This window comes from Gopherus flavomarginatus, chromosome 3 (assembly GCF_025201925.1).
Source record: "Gopherus flavomarginatus isolate rGopFla2 chromosome 3, rGopFla2.mat.asm, whole genome shotgun sequence".
NCBI lineage: Eukaryota > Metazoa > Chordata > Testudines > Testudinidae > Gopherus > Gopherus flavomarginatus.
In genome coordinates, this window is record NC_066619.1 from 35,166,331 (window position 1) to 35,183,558 (window position 17,228).

The 17,228-nt window shown below is 41.2% G+C and overlaps 1 protein-coding gene across 2 annotated transcripts in view; it reads right to left on the reverse strand.

Annotated features, from left to right (window-relative positions):
• LOC127047925 (chondroitin sulfate proteoglycan 4-like) overlaps positions 1-17,228 on the reverse strand; it is a 63,539-nt gene that overhangs the window by 5,892 nt on the left and 40,419 nt on the right. For both annotated transcript variants that reach the window (XM_050946853.1, XM_050946852.1), the window contains 2 exons: positions 9,226-9,357; positions 3,289-3,461 (listed from right to left, as the gene is read on the reverse strand). In XM_050946853.1, the coding sequence (XP_050802810.1) occupies positions 3,289-3,461; positions 9,226-9,357 (305 nt within the window). The remainder of the gene's footprint in view (positions 1-3,288; positions 3,462-9,225; positions 9,358-17,228) is intronic.

Genomic DNA, 17,228 nt, shown 5'->3' on the forward strand with positions numbered 1-17,228 from the left:
TAAGGGTATGGCTACATTTGAAACTTCCAAGCACTGCTGGCAGCGCTTTGAAGTGTGAGTGTGGTCACAGTGCCAGCGCTGGGAGAGAGCTCTCCCAGCGCTGCACGTAAACCACATCCTCTATGAGTGTAGCTTGCAGCGCTGGGTGCCACGATCCCAGCACTGATTACACTGAGGCTTTACAGTGCTGTATCTTGCAGCGCTCAGGGGCGTGTTTTTTCACACCCCTGAGCGCGAAAGTTGCAGCGCTGTAAAGCGCCAGGGTAGCCAAGCCCTAACAGATATATTGGAGCATGAGCTTTCGTGTATTCACCCACGAAAGCTCATGCTCCAATACGTCTGTTAGTCTATAAGGTGCCACAGGACTCTTTGCTGCTTTTGTGGTATCTCTAGTAAGCATAAGAGGTCAGGACTTTGTTTTCAAGTCTCATCCAACAGATTTATCCTCATGCTGAAGCACTGGTTCACTGCCTAGAGAGAAGAGTGTTACATACCGAATCCTTCGAGAACTCTCATTCAGCTAACTGACTTGGCTTAACCTGTGTTAGTTTGTGATTGCCAATGAGATCGCTGCTGAGATGGTATTTTTTCTAAATTTAGAACCCATAAATATTTCTTTACACAGCTTGAGGTTGTCTCATGGACCTAGCACAGGTTTCCATGACATATTTTTGAATGGATTGACTAATTCTATCTATCTAAAGCATTTCTAGTGTTTCTAAAGCACTTAGCATTATGGAATCTAAGCTCCAACTATGAACGGGACCAACCCTGCTCCCACTGAAATCAATGGAAAAGTCTCCACTGACATTAATGGGAGAACTGAGCCCTGCGGGCCAAACTTCCAAAACAACATCCAAAATAACGTAATGTGTGTTGCCCCAAAAATATAGTTATTGCTAAACTCTGCTCTTTGTGACTGATGTTTGCCAGAATCCCCCAAAATGATGCAAAAAGGTCTTATGTCCATGTAGATACAAGGGCAGGATCACTCTCGTAAGCATAGCTCCAAGCTGGACAAAGCCGGACAAAGCTAATTTATGATTTTTACTATTTCTTTAAAATCTATCTGGGGTATTTTTTACTGTACGCACATACGAGTCTCTGGGATAAGAAGAGGATGCCACTGGCATGGATTTTTTTGGTCCATTTATGCAACTGTTTCAAATAGGATTAAAAATTAGAAGATAATTGAATGAGTTGTATTCAGTTTAATTAAATAAACACATTTGGATTTAGTCTGGGGAGGAAGCAAGTGGCTAGTTGAATGAGAAAAAAGATTGTTGAGATATCATGAAAAGATTGCCAAGAAAACAACCCACTGTATTCAAAATTAATCTAACAGGCTTGGAAAATAAGATGCACAAATTAGTTTTTTATGCTGGCTGCAAAACAGCTGGCCTTGGACAAGTTCAGTGGAAAGCGGGTGATAATTATGACTTTATTGAGGCAGTGAAACACAGATATAAGGAAGGAGATTAGCTAACTTCTTCTTTAGTCAAGATAAATGAGTTTCACTTGCAGTGAGAAGTATATATTTCTGAGTACTGACTATAAGACCAAAGAAACTGAAAAACTAAACTGAACCAAAATGCTTTCCAGTTCAAACTTGATTCACAAGAATTTTATTAACAAACAGAACCTGAATTTCTTATTCTTCAAATTCCTACTGAATATTTGCACAATTCTTAGCTCCAAATATACATCATCAACCATATTTGCTACCTTTTTCATTGCTGTTTAGCTTGCTCCTATACGGCTAATACGCACTGAACTAAGCCAAGTGAGAATTTTCTCTCTCTTTTCCCATTTCCCTCGTAAGGTTAGAGGACCATGGTTAAAATACCTGAGCCTTATCTACAATACAGCTACCACTAATGGAGACTATGGGTCCAAAAACTCCCAAGGACAGACAAGGCCTAAAATGGAGACAGACACACAAAATTTGGCTGAGTACTTTTGTAATTTGGACAAAGGCATTAGAGTTTGTAAGATCTAAGGTTATAGGAAGAAGCTGCAAGGCATTTCAAAGTATTATTTGATAAATAACATTTAGAGACTGTATCATATCCACAAGAGAACAGACCTAAGCTATGGCATTTCCTGATGTGCGTACATAACTGTGTAAACCTTATGTTCATATATTCATAGATTTTAAGACTAGAAGGGACCACTATGGCCATCTGAGCTGACTTCCTGCATAACACAAACCACAGAATTTCACCCAGTAATTCCTGCATCAAACCCAATAACTGTGGTTGAACTACAGCACATGTTTTAGAGAAACATCTAGTCTTGATCTAAAGATTTCAAGTGATGGAGAATCCACCACATTCCTTGGTAAGTTGTTGGTAATTGCTGTTAAAATTTTCCCCTTATTTCCACTTTTATATTGGTCAAGCTTCAACTTCCAGCCACAGGACCTTGTTATGACCTTGTTTGCAGATTAAGTAGCTGTCTACTATCAGATATCTCTTTTCTATGTAAGTATTTCCAGATCATGACTAAATCACTTCTTAACTTTCTGTTCTATAAGCTACAGAGATTGAACTCCTTAAGTCTCGCTGTAAGGAATGTTCTCTGAGAGTAATTTGTTTTGTGGAACACACAATTATATCCAGATGCTTTACACAAAGGCTCAGTAATTCTCTTTTAGTAGCAGCCACCCCTATAACTTTCTTCATGGAAGGTAAATGAAGTTCCCTCTTTTTAACCCTTCAAATTCAACGTCCTGCATCATGGTTAAGATTCTTCTATCCAAGCATTTCCTTCAGGGGGATGCTCTTTAAGAGCCTAATCTAATGTTCACTGAAGTCAACAGAAAGACTCCTATTGACTTCAAGAGGACTGGGGCCAGCCTAAGTGATCATGATATTTGGTGTTAAACACTCCAAGGGATTCTTGGATGACTTTTTCACCCAGGACCAATGACTTCCAACCTGTGCACTAGTGAGGAAAGAAAAATCAGGAAGGGAAACTAGATCAGAGGACTAGCACTGGACATTGGAAATCTCCACCTTAGTTAAATAAATACCATTATAACCAAAACAAGAGAGTGAAAATTATTCAGACTTCACCAATTTCCAATTGGGAGTGCAGGGGCTTCACATCTAGTGGTCACTGCAAATTGCCAGATATTGAATGACACAGCTAACTTGGGCAATGATTGTGATGGGACAAATGGCTGGCACTAAAACAAGTGTAAAAGGCCTGGGCAAAGAATGAATAACTAGGATTCACTTTACAATAACAGTCTGCCACTGGACCTTCTGTAATGTGAATGCTTACCATGGATTGAGTAAAAGTGGAAATATCCTGTGTGGTGTTGTCAGTATCTATTCTGATCAGTCTTCCAAGTTTTGGGGCTCTGACAATTGTAAAAGTGATAGTTCTGTTTCCTGTGTTGGCCATATCGTTGGTTACAGCTTTCAGATCATGAGCTGTAATAAGTTTCCTAGACCCTAAATAATAATTAAAAATAATACAAGTTTACAACAATGTAAATATTTCACCACAGGAAAACTTTCATACCTTTCAAACTTTCGTACCACACAGCCCATAATCTAAGTATATTTTCATTTATATAGCACTTTATAAAATTAGTTGTTTGACTATCTCCTAATTCTCATATCTCAATACTTAAAGAATAAGGGTGACCCCCAACAAATGCAGATCTTTGTCATTAGACAAGTTCACATACAGTAGCTTTTATTTATACTGTAGTGAGGTGGTGCGGCCTCCCTCTGAGCCAAAGGGGGAGGAACGACTCTCTCTGCCCAAGTGGGCGGAATCAGACCGAGTTTGGCTCTCCCACTGGAAGTTGAGGGGCAAGACAAGAAGTACAAAAGATGGAACCCCTAGCTCAGTTGAAACAGAGCCAGGGAAGGAAACAGATGTGTCCTTCTTGCTGCTGCCTGCTGACCCATCCGCAAAGCCAGGCAGCATCATGGACCTGGAGAAGACCAAGGCTGGGGAGGAGCTGGTGGGACTGCTGCCGGCTGAGTGCCCTGATGAAACAGAGGAGCCTGAGACCACGGAGCCTGATCCAGAACTCTGGTAGGAAGGAGCCCAGGGAAACCAGACTTTAGTTTGTTGGTACTGCGGCTTAATAGCCAGTCAGCATGTTGCGGGAGGATCCTCACTGACCGAGTGGCAGGACACTTTGCCACTGTTAGGGCCCTGGGCTAGGACGCAGTGGAGTTGGGTGGGCCTGCGTCCCCCTTCCCCTGCAACCCTACCTCTGGGGCAGAGGCCTCCCCACCATAAGCCACGAAGCCTGTGTTTGTCTGTCGCTTGCCAGAGACAGGGTGCTAGACTGTTGGCCAGTGCTCCCCTGCCTAAGGGCGAGTGCTCTAGACTGTTGGCCAGCACACCCCTGCCTAAGGGTTAGAGCTATTGACCGCTCATCAGCTCTGCCCTGCCTAAGGACTACAGTTTAGAGACTGCTTATTTGTTCTGCCCGCTAGAAGGGTTGGGACACTAACCACTGATTCCCCTGATAGTAGGCCATGAGCCCAGTGATGCAGTAAGGCGGTGTAGGTGTAGCCTTCCTCCGAGCCAGAGGTTTTGCAGCCCAGAGGACTTAAATAAAGTGCCAGAAGGTATTTTTGTAGTAGCCAGTACTGCACTTCATTCATACCAATATTACTAGAGCACTGAAGTTAAATCAAAACAATTAGACATAAAACATTGGAAAAGTGAAAAACCCAAAAAAGCACTACACAATCACCACAGTGCTGTGAAATAGAAAATGTATCTTCATAATGATTTATTTCACTAACATTAAAGCATATGCATAGTTATAGAGGAGGCCAAAAATCCTTTGCATACATAGTACTATAATAACCGATGCTCACTGGATTAGGGGCTACCAAAAGGCACCCTGGAATGTAGCCAAACCAAGACAATGTATACAATAGTTGTGACAACAGAACAAAGCTAGTGACTTCCTAAAAGAGTGAATGTAACACTAAAAAGTACATCATCTTCAAATGCCATGCATGCAGCATTGTCCACGGAACATTACCATGCAGTGTTAGACATTTTATTCTAGTTCAGAATAAATACTTCTGAAACAACTAATCTATTCATTAAGACTTCCTTATAGCATTTTCTTTTTGACAAAACCTCTTTTTGCAAATCATTTTCAGTAAATTTAAGAACATTAACACTTCAGCTTGCTAGAAAGGAAATTATTTTTTTCTTAAAACCTACAGTGCAATAGTCTATCACGAATTATAATAAAGAATGGTCTCATGAATTTCCCACGTCTCCTTCCCCTCCAGGTTTAGCTTGCCCTTGAACAACAAGCATTTATGGGTATACATAGAACATTTTGGACATTAGTAATATATATCCTTGGAGCCTGAATCATCAACCAGTCTCCTGTAAAACATAATCTTTGCAAATGAGTAATGCAGAATAATATATGAAGAATGGGAATGTTTTAATCAGATAGTACCTTAAGCAATCTCCTTATTTACAAGGCAATAGCTGTATCTTGGCTCAAGCTGTTTATACTCTGAAACTGAGTTATTGTTATGCTGAAATGAGATCTTCCGGTTCTGTCCTCTTTCGTCCTTCTCCCTCCTATCACCTCTGTGCCTCTCAAGATCCACACTGCTCAGGAAACATTAGCCAGGCCCCCAAAGATAGGGTGTTTTAAATTATGTGTATTTTAAATGTTCCCTCCTTCTTCATTCCCCCACTCCCTAGCCAATTTAAACAGTAGGGAATTGCGGACCAGAAAATAGCTATAGAGTTGTGGATGATCCAACCCACCACTGACTGGCAAAGGTAATTCTCTTTCTGTATAACTATTATTAAAACTTGTTTTCATCTCATAGAGTAACTCAGACTCACTCAATTATTCAGGACATTGCTTCTCCTAAATATTTATTTTTTGAGAGGAAACCCTCCCAATTCCAGATATTTCCGTGAAGACACTTTTCTATGGCTTGAAATTTCTCCCCCTGCAGCAACCCTCCTCCCAGAGCTAGTAGATATGTACCATACATCATACATAAGATTTTGTCATGGTTATTTTTAGTAAAAGTTATGGACAGGTCACAGGCAATAAACAAAAATTCATGGAAGCCATGACCTGTCTGTGACTTTTGCTGCTGCGCCTCCATGCTTTCCCCCACCACCATGGTGGCTGGAGGCTCCCCCTCCACTCACGGCGGTTGGGAACTGCAGGTTGACCAGATTTCCCAAAGAGAAAATGGGACACCCCAGCCGCTTGCCCAAGGCATCCTCCTCTGCTCGCACAAGGCTGTCACCTGTCGCTGGAACCCCGAGGAGGGCACCCTCAGGAGTCTGTCACCTGTTGCTGGAACTCTGCAGGGGGCCCTCTGTCACTTGCTGCTGCTGTCACCTGTCGCTGGAACCCTGCCAGGGCCCTACTGGCTGTCAGCTCCAGAGTCCTGCAGCCCCTGGGACTGAAGCAGAGAGGTCTCTGGAAGTCATGGATTCCAGGACTTCCATGACCTCCATGACATAAACAGAGCCTTAGTCATAAAGCATGGGTAGAGTAGCTTATGCCCAACTTCAAAGACAGACACATGCTCTATAGTGTGTCCAGGCTTCACCTGCCCATAGAACAAAATTCCAGAGTTTGCTTCAACATTGAGGCTTCCTTCAATCCCATAAAATGTAACCTGACAGTGACTATTATATATTTGTGGGTGAGAGGCTACTGAAAAAGAAGAAAAAACAGTGCCATTACCTAAGGCACAACCCCTTCAGGAGAGTCAAAGTGCCGCAGTTCAGAAAAGCTGAATGAAACAAGTTTGCCTGTGTAGCGATGCACATTAATCTCAATGTTTAGGAGCAAGCTTTTTCATTTTTATAGAACAAGTGGCAAAAAAGAGAGAGAAAGAGAAAAAAAAAGAAGAGTTAAGGTTACCCAAAGTGTGAAAAAACTCAGCACAATTTCTCTCTTTCCATATATATATATTTACTAACTCAAAGTAAAATAACAGCTCAGCAAAGACCACAGACCAAGCTGAGCAGGTGGTGAAGGAAATATATTTTCCATGCTGGAAAGCTGTCAAAGTCTAGAGACTCTTCCTACAAAAATGTGTCAGGAATATTTTTTTTATAATTATCTTTGGCTTACAGTAGAAATTCCTGTAAACCCTGTGCCTGAGGCAACCTTACAAACCAAAAAACACCAGACAGGCGTGATACAGATTAATAAGGCTTGTAAATGGATTTATTTTAATCACATTTATACTGACTGAATTACAAGACCATGCTGCAATAATTACCTTACCCACTTTGTTTCTCACATATCCAAATTTGTAATTTTTAACACCACAGTTGAATTCATTTGTCAAATGTTTAATTTAGTGATATGGGTATTGATATATATGCACATTAGTATGACTTGTACTGTTCTAAACGCACGAGATTACTAAACTGAATTAATTCCAAAATTCTTCTGTAAGTTCATAGAAGGTAGTAGCATAAAGTATGTGTTAGAATATTGAGCCTTTCTCGACTGCTCATAAGTTATAGGAACAGAGTAAAGTTTAATGCCCTCAGGATTCTGAATAGCAACATTGATACTAACCAGTGGACTGATTCACTTAGTTGCTCCTTGAGAAAGTTATGAAAAGCAGCAGAGACCTACAATTGTCTTTTTGATGACTGGGGAAGACAGAATTGCTTTGGTTCACATTTGAAAGTTTATGCTTCCAACCATAAGAGCCAACATCTTAACTTTTTAAATGAAAGCCTAAGTCCTGAAGGAGTTGATGGATTAGGAGCCACACTCATCAGAGATGTTTTGTACTCATCACTGGCAAGTAGACAAGTTTCAAGCTCTGCTGTAGCACAGTTCTGCCCAGAAGTGATTCCTGGATGAGACAGTAGTATAACACCAGACACTGACTTCTGGAAAGGTCCCAGGTTTAATACCTGTAACTGACTCACATCTTGTTGCTGGGGCCTAAGAAATAAAGATGTCTCTTACCAGCACTTCTGTGTGTTACACCTTTCATACAGATAGTGTGTTGCCTGAACTACCTTTGTCTTTCAGAGAAGGTTATCTATCAACACAGAGAAGGACTCTGTGTTGGGGAAGTTTGCACTGCAGCTCTTCATCTATATATGTTGTGTTAAGCTAGCATGAGAGAAATATTTAAGTTTGTTTACCTTTTAAAACAGAATTCTCATAAATAAAGCCTCATAATACAATCAACTTCTGTTGGTGAGAGCAACAAGCTTTTGCTCTACACAGAGCTCTTTTTTGGGTCTCTGATTTGGTCTACACTGGTGGGGAGTGAGTCAATCTAAGTTCTACAACTTCAACTACATGAATAACATTCTGCAACTTCAGCTACATGAATAACGTAGCTGAAGTTGACATACTTAGATCTACTCACTGCAGCGTCTTCTCTGCAGTGCAGGGCCGCCCGGGGCTGGGGGGAGGAACAAGAGGGACAATTTGACCCAGGCCCCCACGAGAGTTTTTCGGGGCCCCTGGAGTGGGGTCCTTCACTTGCTCCGGGGGCCCTGGAAAACTCTCGCAGGGCCTGGGCTCCTGGAGCTTCTTCTGCTCCTGGTCTTCGGCAGTAATTCGGTGGCGGAGGGGTCCTTCTGCTCCGGGACCAGCCGCCAAAGTGCCCTGAAAACTTCGGCGGCAGGTCCCGGGGCGGGTCTTCGGCGGCAATTCGGCAGCGGGGGGTCCTTCCACCCTGGGACCTGCCGCTGAAGTGCCAGGTCTTCGGCGGCAATTCGGTGAAAACCCCAGGCCTCCTGAATCCTCTGGGTGGCCCTGCTGCAGTGTGTCAACTGCTGCCACTGCCCCGTCAATTCTGCCTGCGCCTCTTGCAGCAGTGGAGTACAGGAGTCAATGGGAGAGCACTCGGGGGGCAATTTATCACATCAAGACTAGACACAATAATTCAACCCCCGCTGTATCGATCGTTGCCCACCGATCCAGCAGGTAGTATAGACATACCCTCAGTGTAAGCTCAAAAGCTTGTCTCTCTCACCAACAGAAGTTGGTCCAATAAAAGATATTACCTTACCCACCATTTCTTTCTAATATCCTAGGACCAACATGACTATAACACTGCATACAACAAATGTAGATGTGTGTCCATCTACAGCTGTTTTATAGCCTGACAGATATCTATCATATAATTGTACACATTATTTCCTATGCAATTATTTCAAGTAAACTGAATCAAAATAATTTTATAGACGAAGCCATACCTGGAAACACTCCCAGTCCTTTGTTAACTTCTAGGCTGATAACTAGAGTGCGAGCTGTGATACTAAAAATTTGTCGAGGTGCAAAGTTCAGACCATCTGTAACCTGAAAATTGAAGCCTCCAGACATTGCTCCTAAAGAAAACAAAAATAATCACTTTCTTGTAAATTCAAATATTATTTTAAAAATCCCTTGTTATTTATTCAGAATATGGTGGGAAAACATATTGGGACAAATTCTGTTCTCACTTACACCACAGTAAAACCAAAGTAATACCACTGAAGTCACTTCCAACTTGTACTTTTGCACCTGAACACTGAAGAGTTAAATTAAAGCATGATGTGGAAGAAATTATAAACAACGAAAAGTACTGAGTTCTGTTTGCATTTTTAAGGCCAGATCCTCCACTGGGTTAACCAGCAGAGTCTATTTGACTTCAATGGAACTACACCAATTTACACTAAAGGAATATCTGTCACTTAACCTCTTTATTCTTCCCTGCTTTTTACCTTAGCAGTGGCACCATCACTGAAGTAGCAATCTGGCCCAGATGCAGTTTTTGCAGCAAAACAACTATAATGGCATTACTTTGGAATATGTTTGTAGAGATCAATTGACTCTGAGTTTAAGCAAACTAAAAATATTCTGCAGCAATTAAAAATATTTCATTTCAAGATAGCTTCACTAAGAGAACCCGCAGCCTCAGACTAAACTATTACACAGCCAGTGTGTGCTAGAAAGAAATACATTTCTTTTTTAAAATCTCCAAGCCTGGATTTACTCTGGCTTGACTGTCAGCAAAATATGTTCCAGTGACTGCATGGGGATTGGAATATTGTAAAATTATACTGCCACACTCTACTATTCCGACGCTCATAGCACTGCTGGTAAACTGCTGAACAAGTGATGAGTAGGGGACACTAAGATTATTTTTTAAGAATAAGGTCAATGAAAAATTAAAAATATTAACTGCTATCAACAGCTATTAACATTTATAAGTATCTGCCTGTTATACTTAATTTAACTCCTTTATGTTGTTATATGAATGTATATCCTGTAAGCAGAAGAGATCACTACACACTTTCATATAATGATCAGCACTTCTTGACAAGTTATAAATTAACATATCAGAAGAATTAATGTTGGCCTGAGACCATAGTTAATGACTTCCCCAAGGAGTACCATCAGAACCAGCTAAACAGAATATAAGCTCTAGAAGCTTAAGCAGCATCATATTTATTTTTAAAGCTTTAGCTTTCCCAATGTTTTCTCTTGATAAAAATGCACAGCCGGTTGCTGATTTAAAGGGTTGACAGGATGTGCCTCAGGTGAGGAGAAAAAGGCTTATTTAGCTTCACTTGCTTTCTGGTTAATGTGGATCAAGTGCTTGATAGAAGTAAACAGAAGTTTACTGTGGGAGCAGAAGTAGGCCATAAAGAGCGGACTGGATAGCCAGCTCCTATTCACTGACTAACATTATTATAGTATTGTGTTATTTCTATCATAACTGATTTTAAAGGGGCCACTGAATAGTTTGATTAGAATGAAGAAAAGGTGAAGTGAAAAGAAAGAAGGCCACAGAGAAGAAGATTGTAATTGTTGCAGTAAGAGATGAGGCGGCTCTGGGAAAGGGTTGGGCTGGGAGAATGGAAAGGAATAACCTGATTTCAGTGATGCTGGAGAGAAAAAATGTGAGGATTTAGTGGCAGATTCTGTGGAGGGAAAGGAAGAAAAAAATAACACAGATTGCAAGCCTGGGTAGGGCAAATGGTGGAATGCTTATCATGACAGAGAAGAGAGGGCTAGGACAGATATGGAAAGGAGAATTTCAGTTTTTACTATGCTGAATTTGAGCTGGTGACAGGACAACCAGGATGAGATGTGGAAGAGACAGATAATGATGCAACATTGAAGGGAGAGGGAAAAGGTGAGGATGAAGAAGTTGCTTACGACTTACAATGTAAGAGTTCATAGAATCATAGTGTTGGAAGGGACCTCAGGAGGTCATATAGTCCAACCCCCTGCTCAAAGCAGGGCCTAATCCCCAACTAAATCATGCCAGCCAGGGCTTTGTCAAGCCTGACCTTAAAAACCTCTAAGGAAGGAGATTCCACCACCTCCCTAGGTAACCCATTCCTGTGTGATACCACAGGGAAAAGAGAAAAGCATAGAGGGCCCAGGGCACAGCCCTGGAGGACATAAAAAAAAGCCAGAGGGAGGATAAGCCACTGAAAGAGTGGTCAGAGAAACTAACCAAGAGCCAGAATAACAAAAGTCACTGGTGCATGAACTTTCAGGAGGATGGAATGATCAACGGTATAAAAAATGGCGTAATGAATGGAAGAGAATAAGAAGGGGATCCTTTGCCGGGAAAAGGTCATTAGTCACCTTTGGTAAGAGAGGCTCCAGGGAATGGAGGGAGCAGAAGACAGATTGCAGGGGCTGGTTAGTGGAGAGGAAGCCAAAGAAGCAGTGGTAGATGACTGGAAATGAGGAACAGAGAGAAGTTAAGCAACACCTGGCAAGCCAAGCATGGCCAAGAAAGGGGCTCTGAAGACTGGAACAAGAACAGAATATCTGAACGCAAAGGGAAGGGAGGAAGATGAAAGCAGTGAGAGATATTGAGGGGAAGCCAAGTGTGGACAGGCTCCAGGGTCAGACTACGAGGTTAGGGTTTGAGAATAGGAGAACATCTCCAAGTCATAGGCCAGGTTGAAGGAGAGAAAAATGCAGGAGGAAGGGGAACCAAAATGAGAGAAAGCAGAAAGGGTGAAATATTTGCCAGATAGGGCTCATTTTTCTCTTTGAGGTAACTGGTGTGATTCTGGGCTGAGAGGAAGACTCAAGAGGAGAGTTGCGCAGCATTACAGGTCAGATAGAGAGTAGGTTCCACACCACTGATCACTGGAAAATGAACTATAACAGACTGAGTTTCACAGCCTAAATGGGTGCAAATATCTTTATGTTAATTTCCTATGGCTGCAGATGTGCATTTGTTGTTTCTCAGACCCAAGTGATGAAGGATTCAGTGCCTCAAACCTACGACATCACCCTTCTACCTCAACTGCAAGGATTTAGCAAAAGGTCAAAATCTTCCCAGCGTCACTATTGTTAAAATTACGAACTCATTTTTGCTGCATCCTGGATAATCTCTAAGACACAGTTCTTTGCTCTGTATTCTTCCTAGTACCCTTCCTTTCTGCTGCTGAGGTAATATGGGAATGGAGAAGGATGAGAAGAGAGGTGATAATAGCTTTATTAAAGCCCACCCTACTTTTATGGGTGAAGTTAGCTATGGGACATGTTCATGTAGCTTTCTCACCACAGCCACTTGGGGAGCTGTGACTGACCCCTGCACCTTTCTCATTGCACATACATTCTCTTTGCAGTAGCAGGAATGAGCAAACAGAGAAAATGACCCCGTCTCTGGCTTTATCCAGTATCAGGAACAAGCCAAGTGATGAAGTGGATGTCCTCCACTGCCTCATGGGAAGCTGACGTCACCCATGGGAAGTATGAGGTAGAATATCATTGAACTGTTCTTCACTAAGCTGCATTCCTGGAAATCTGCTTTTAAGATAGGGTTTGTGGTTAAGCAGCACACAAATTAGGAACTACATATAGCACCTTTCATCAGAGAGGAACCTACACACTTAACATACTGTGGTAACTAAGGCCCCAAAATTATGAGTTTTTTCTATTTAAGAATTGCCCAGGCATAAAGGACTGCTGGTAAAGTTAGAACAGAGTGTTGAAAGAATAAAAACCCAAGGTCTAACGGCTACATTTCTTCAACAGTTTGAGGAAACTCAGAGTTGTTACAGCTTTTCACAGAAGTGTTCTGCTGTTGCAGCTAAAGAAACTTCCCCTTCTTCCCTGTCTATGAATGAATTAAAAATCATATTACATTAACATCAAACTGTGATGCAGGCAGACTAGTTGCCAGCTCATGCCAAGGCCCCTGGGTCTCAACTGACAATAAATGCATAGCTGGAACCAGTCTGGCTCACCTGTGTGTTGGTACTGTTAAAACAGGTATTAAAGTTATAAGAATGTGTTTAGACTTTATGAAATGCTTGTCAGTTGCTGCACGTATTAATCTCACTTATAATATCTGTATCCCATGTTATAAGGTAATATTTAAGTGTTTGCTCTGTAACTGTAAATCACCAGTCAGGAGAGAAGCATTAATGAGCATGAAAGGACTAATTTCCAACAGGATGTGTCGTCTCCTGCTCAGGGCCAGCTCCAGGGTTTTTGCTGCCCCAACCAGCAAAAAGAAAAAAAAAGCAAAAAAAAAAAGCAGTGATCGCGATCTGCGGCACTACCGCCACTGCTTCAGTCTTCAGTGGCAATTCGGCGGCTGCTCCTTCGCTCTGAGAGGGAGTGAGGTACCTGCCGCCGAATTGCCGCCGAAGAGCCAGATGTGCCACCCCTCTCCGTTGGCTGCCCCAAGCTCCTGCTTGCTAGGCTGGTGACTGGAGCCGGCCCTGCTCCTGCCCAACAAAGAAGGACCATCAACATCAGATGAACTATTGTGGAACATCAGGACACAAAAGATTTTGTTGATTGCTACCACCACCACCCCAATGAAAAGGAGACATTCAAGTGAATTCTTCCCAACAGCTGAATTGGCAATGTGAAGCAGAAGGGAAAGGAATAAAAAGCTCTTAAAAAGAGGAACTATATCTTTTATGTGGCTTAGACTCTGAGGGGCAAGGATTACTAAGCATAAGCAAATGATCCACAGTGCTTGGCCTGAGTTATTATAGAAGCTTCTATTACTTTTTGAAATTTAGGGTTGGAACTCATTTGTGTATATATGTTTACCTACTTTAACCTTCTAAATAACCTTCTTATTTCCTTTTCCTAGTTAATAAATCTTTAGATAGTTTATTACAGGATTGGCTACAAGTGTTGTTTTTGGTTTGCTATGGTGCATTTGACCTGGGCTAAGTGACTGGTCCTTTGGGACTGGAAATATACTAAAAATCACAGCAATATTCAGGTTAAGAAATCATCTATCACAAAAGTAAGCTGGTAAGTAACTGGGTGGCAAGGTAGATCCGAGTACCCAAGGGCACTGTCTATGACTTAATGGCAAGGCTGTTACAGTGTTTGAGGAGTTTACACTTGATAATTGTTGGTGAGAACTCATAACCAATTTGGGGTTTGAGCCCTGGTTCTTAGTCTTCCCTGAAATTGCTACTCACACTTGAGCTTTGCATGACAGTTTGACACAAACACAGATATGATACGATGTGCCAGATATAGTAGCAAAATGGGGAACTTCCTGGAATCTATTATTATAAATAAAATGCGTACAAAAGGGAAGCCAACTATAAGTAATACAGCTTTGAGCAAAATATTATAAACTTTAGTGACAGAGTTCACTTCATGGGCAATTCTGTTAGAAAAGAAAGAGGTTGCATTCATGTTGGTTTATTTTCGTTTAAGTGATAAAGAGAAGAAGTAAGGCTAATGTTTGCAATCAAACATGTTTATGCTGTCAAGTTAGTGAAATACATCTCTGCTGAAAGAGGCAGTAAAAAAAAGGAACTGAATCCAAATACTGTGTTTATAAAGATACTTGGCCCAGAGTAGAATAATCAGAAATGTAATGGTTTGAGTAATAATGCACAGACTTAGATTAGCCCTACAGACTACCACTGTTGTTAAAAGAACAGAAATGGAAGATTTGTAAAGCTATTCTGATTGGCTGGAGAACAACAGTTTTTGAATTGACTTTGCACTGTATAATGGACTATTACATTTAAAGAGCATAAAAGAAAATGGAGAGACCTTGCATAAACGATATGAATTTTAAACTGGACATTTCAGCAGCTAGGCAAGTGTTGATGGAGAAACTGCAATTTGACCAAGCATAACTGCAATGCTGGCCAAGGGATGCACTGAAAGGGGCCCATGGAAAGCAACATGCAGAGGTAAATTGCTGACTGGAGCAAACCAGTCAGTGTTCAAGGTATGGCCCAAGATGACTGCAACAGCTATGGCCTAACTTTTCTTACACACGCTGGTGCAATAAGGTGTGTTACACAAAAAGACTGCAAAATTCCAGTCCCAGTTACAAGAACTCAAAAGTTAATGTCTTGTCCCTGACTGAGGGGATGATTCTCATTTTGATTGGACAATTCAAATCTTTGGAAGGAGATGGGTCACGATCTGATTGGTCAATGCCACCATTTCCAAGAAGAGAAATCAAGTTGGACCACACAGCAGATATAGAATAAAATGGCCTGTCTTCTTCAATACATTGCTTCCCAAAAGCCAAAGACACCTGGAAAGGAGAAGACTGAGGTCCTGGACCAGCCACCTGGAGTCTTCCTGGTGACAGCAAGAACCTATCTTAGATAGGCATCTTTAACTGTCTTTTACTAATTTCCAGCAAGTTGAGTTGCCTGGTAGCGTATTAGGAAAAGACTACAGTCATGTGCATCCTTTGCTTCACCAGCATTTGCATGTCAACTCCTGCTGTGAACACTAACTGAGCTGAAAGCTGATGGCTGAGCATAGATCCAGTGATAAGTACTATATAGAATTTCTCTTGGATAATGACTCAAATCAGTCAATTGACCACTTCCTGAAACTGAGTATCTAATTAATAAGTAAGTGTACATACTTGTGTATGTGTTGTAAAGATTGTCAGAATTACATTCTCTCTCTTTGTTTTGGAACAGGCTCCAACCAAAATTTTTGTAAAGTAGCTTTAAAACTGTGCAAGTTACAATTAGTAACTAAGATTGTAGAACTGTACACGTGTCTATCATAGCTAACAGTTTCATACCATCCTTCAAATTTTAGGTGTATATAGACATAAGATGAGACCAGGTGAGTGAGCTTCTTGTACTGTACTCAGTCTATACAATCTGTCATAAATGCAGAAGTTTATTTTAGGTAGATAGGACTGTTAGTCAGCCCCATTAGGCTGGAGCTAATATCATTCATTGGGAAATAGGTTAAAAGGGTTGACTACTATAGATTTATTGGGAAGGAGACCTTGGTGAATTGGCATGTATAATAATTGACCAAACAGTTTTGTGAACTCCTTGCCAGAGGATGTTGTGAAGGCCAAGACCATAACAGGGTTCAAAAAAGAACTAGATAAATTCATGGAGGATAGGTCCATCAGTGGCTATTAGCCAGGATGGGCAGGAACGATGTCCCTAGCCTCTGTTTGCTAGAAACTGGGAATGAGCAACAGGGGATGGATCATTTGATGATTACCTGTTCTGTTCATTTCCTCTGGGGCACCTGGCACTGGCCACTATCAGAATACAGGATATTGGGCTAGATGGACCTTTGGTCTGACCCAGTAGGGTCATTCTTATGTTCTTATGATTCAGTTTTGGATTGTTTTTCCTCTGTTGTCTTAGCAACACTGGAACTGATAACCAATTGGCACAAGTGAGGCCCTATCCTGAAGGAAAAAGTCAAAAATCTAAACAGTCTCCTTCACAATAGAGTAACTGTGTGTAAGTATTATTTTGGGTTGTGGTTGTGTAATTTGATTTTGAAAATCTAAATATCAACAAATTTTCTAATTTTTGTAGCCAAATCACAGTCCAATATCATTTTTGTCTTCTTATATCCTATACTATTAGATACTGTTGTTAAAGATGTTTAGTAACCTCTATAAAACTAATTGAATCTTTTTTCTTTAGCGAAGCAGTTAAAATCAAAGAAGCCTAAGTCAGGTGGTGCAGGTAATCAGTTGCTTAATAAAGGTTTGTTTTATACCCTTTATTATAATACACACTGAAATATGAAAAATACAGAAAAATCATTTCACCCACTACAGAAATGCAGCAACTGACAAACAGCACACAGCAACCCTACACAAGAGTTTAGAAGAGGCATTAAGGAACACTATACCACACTAAAGAATGCTATATCCAGTAGAAACTGCTGAGAAAATTAAGGTAGGTAAATACAGAAACTGACCTCTAGCTGAAACACTAGAGTTAAGAACCCTTCCCTTACAAAA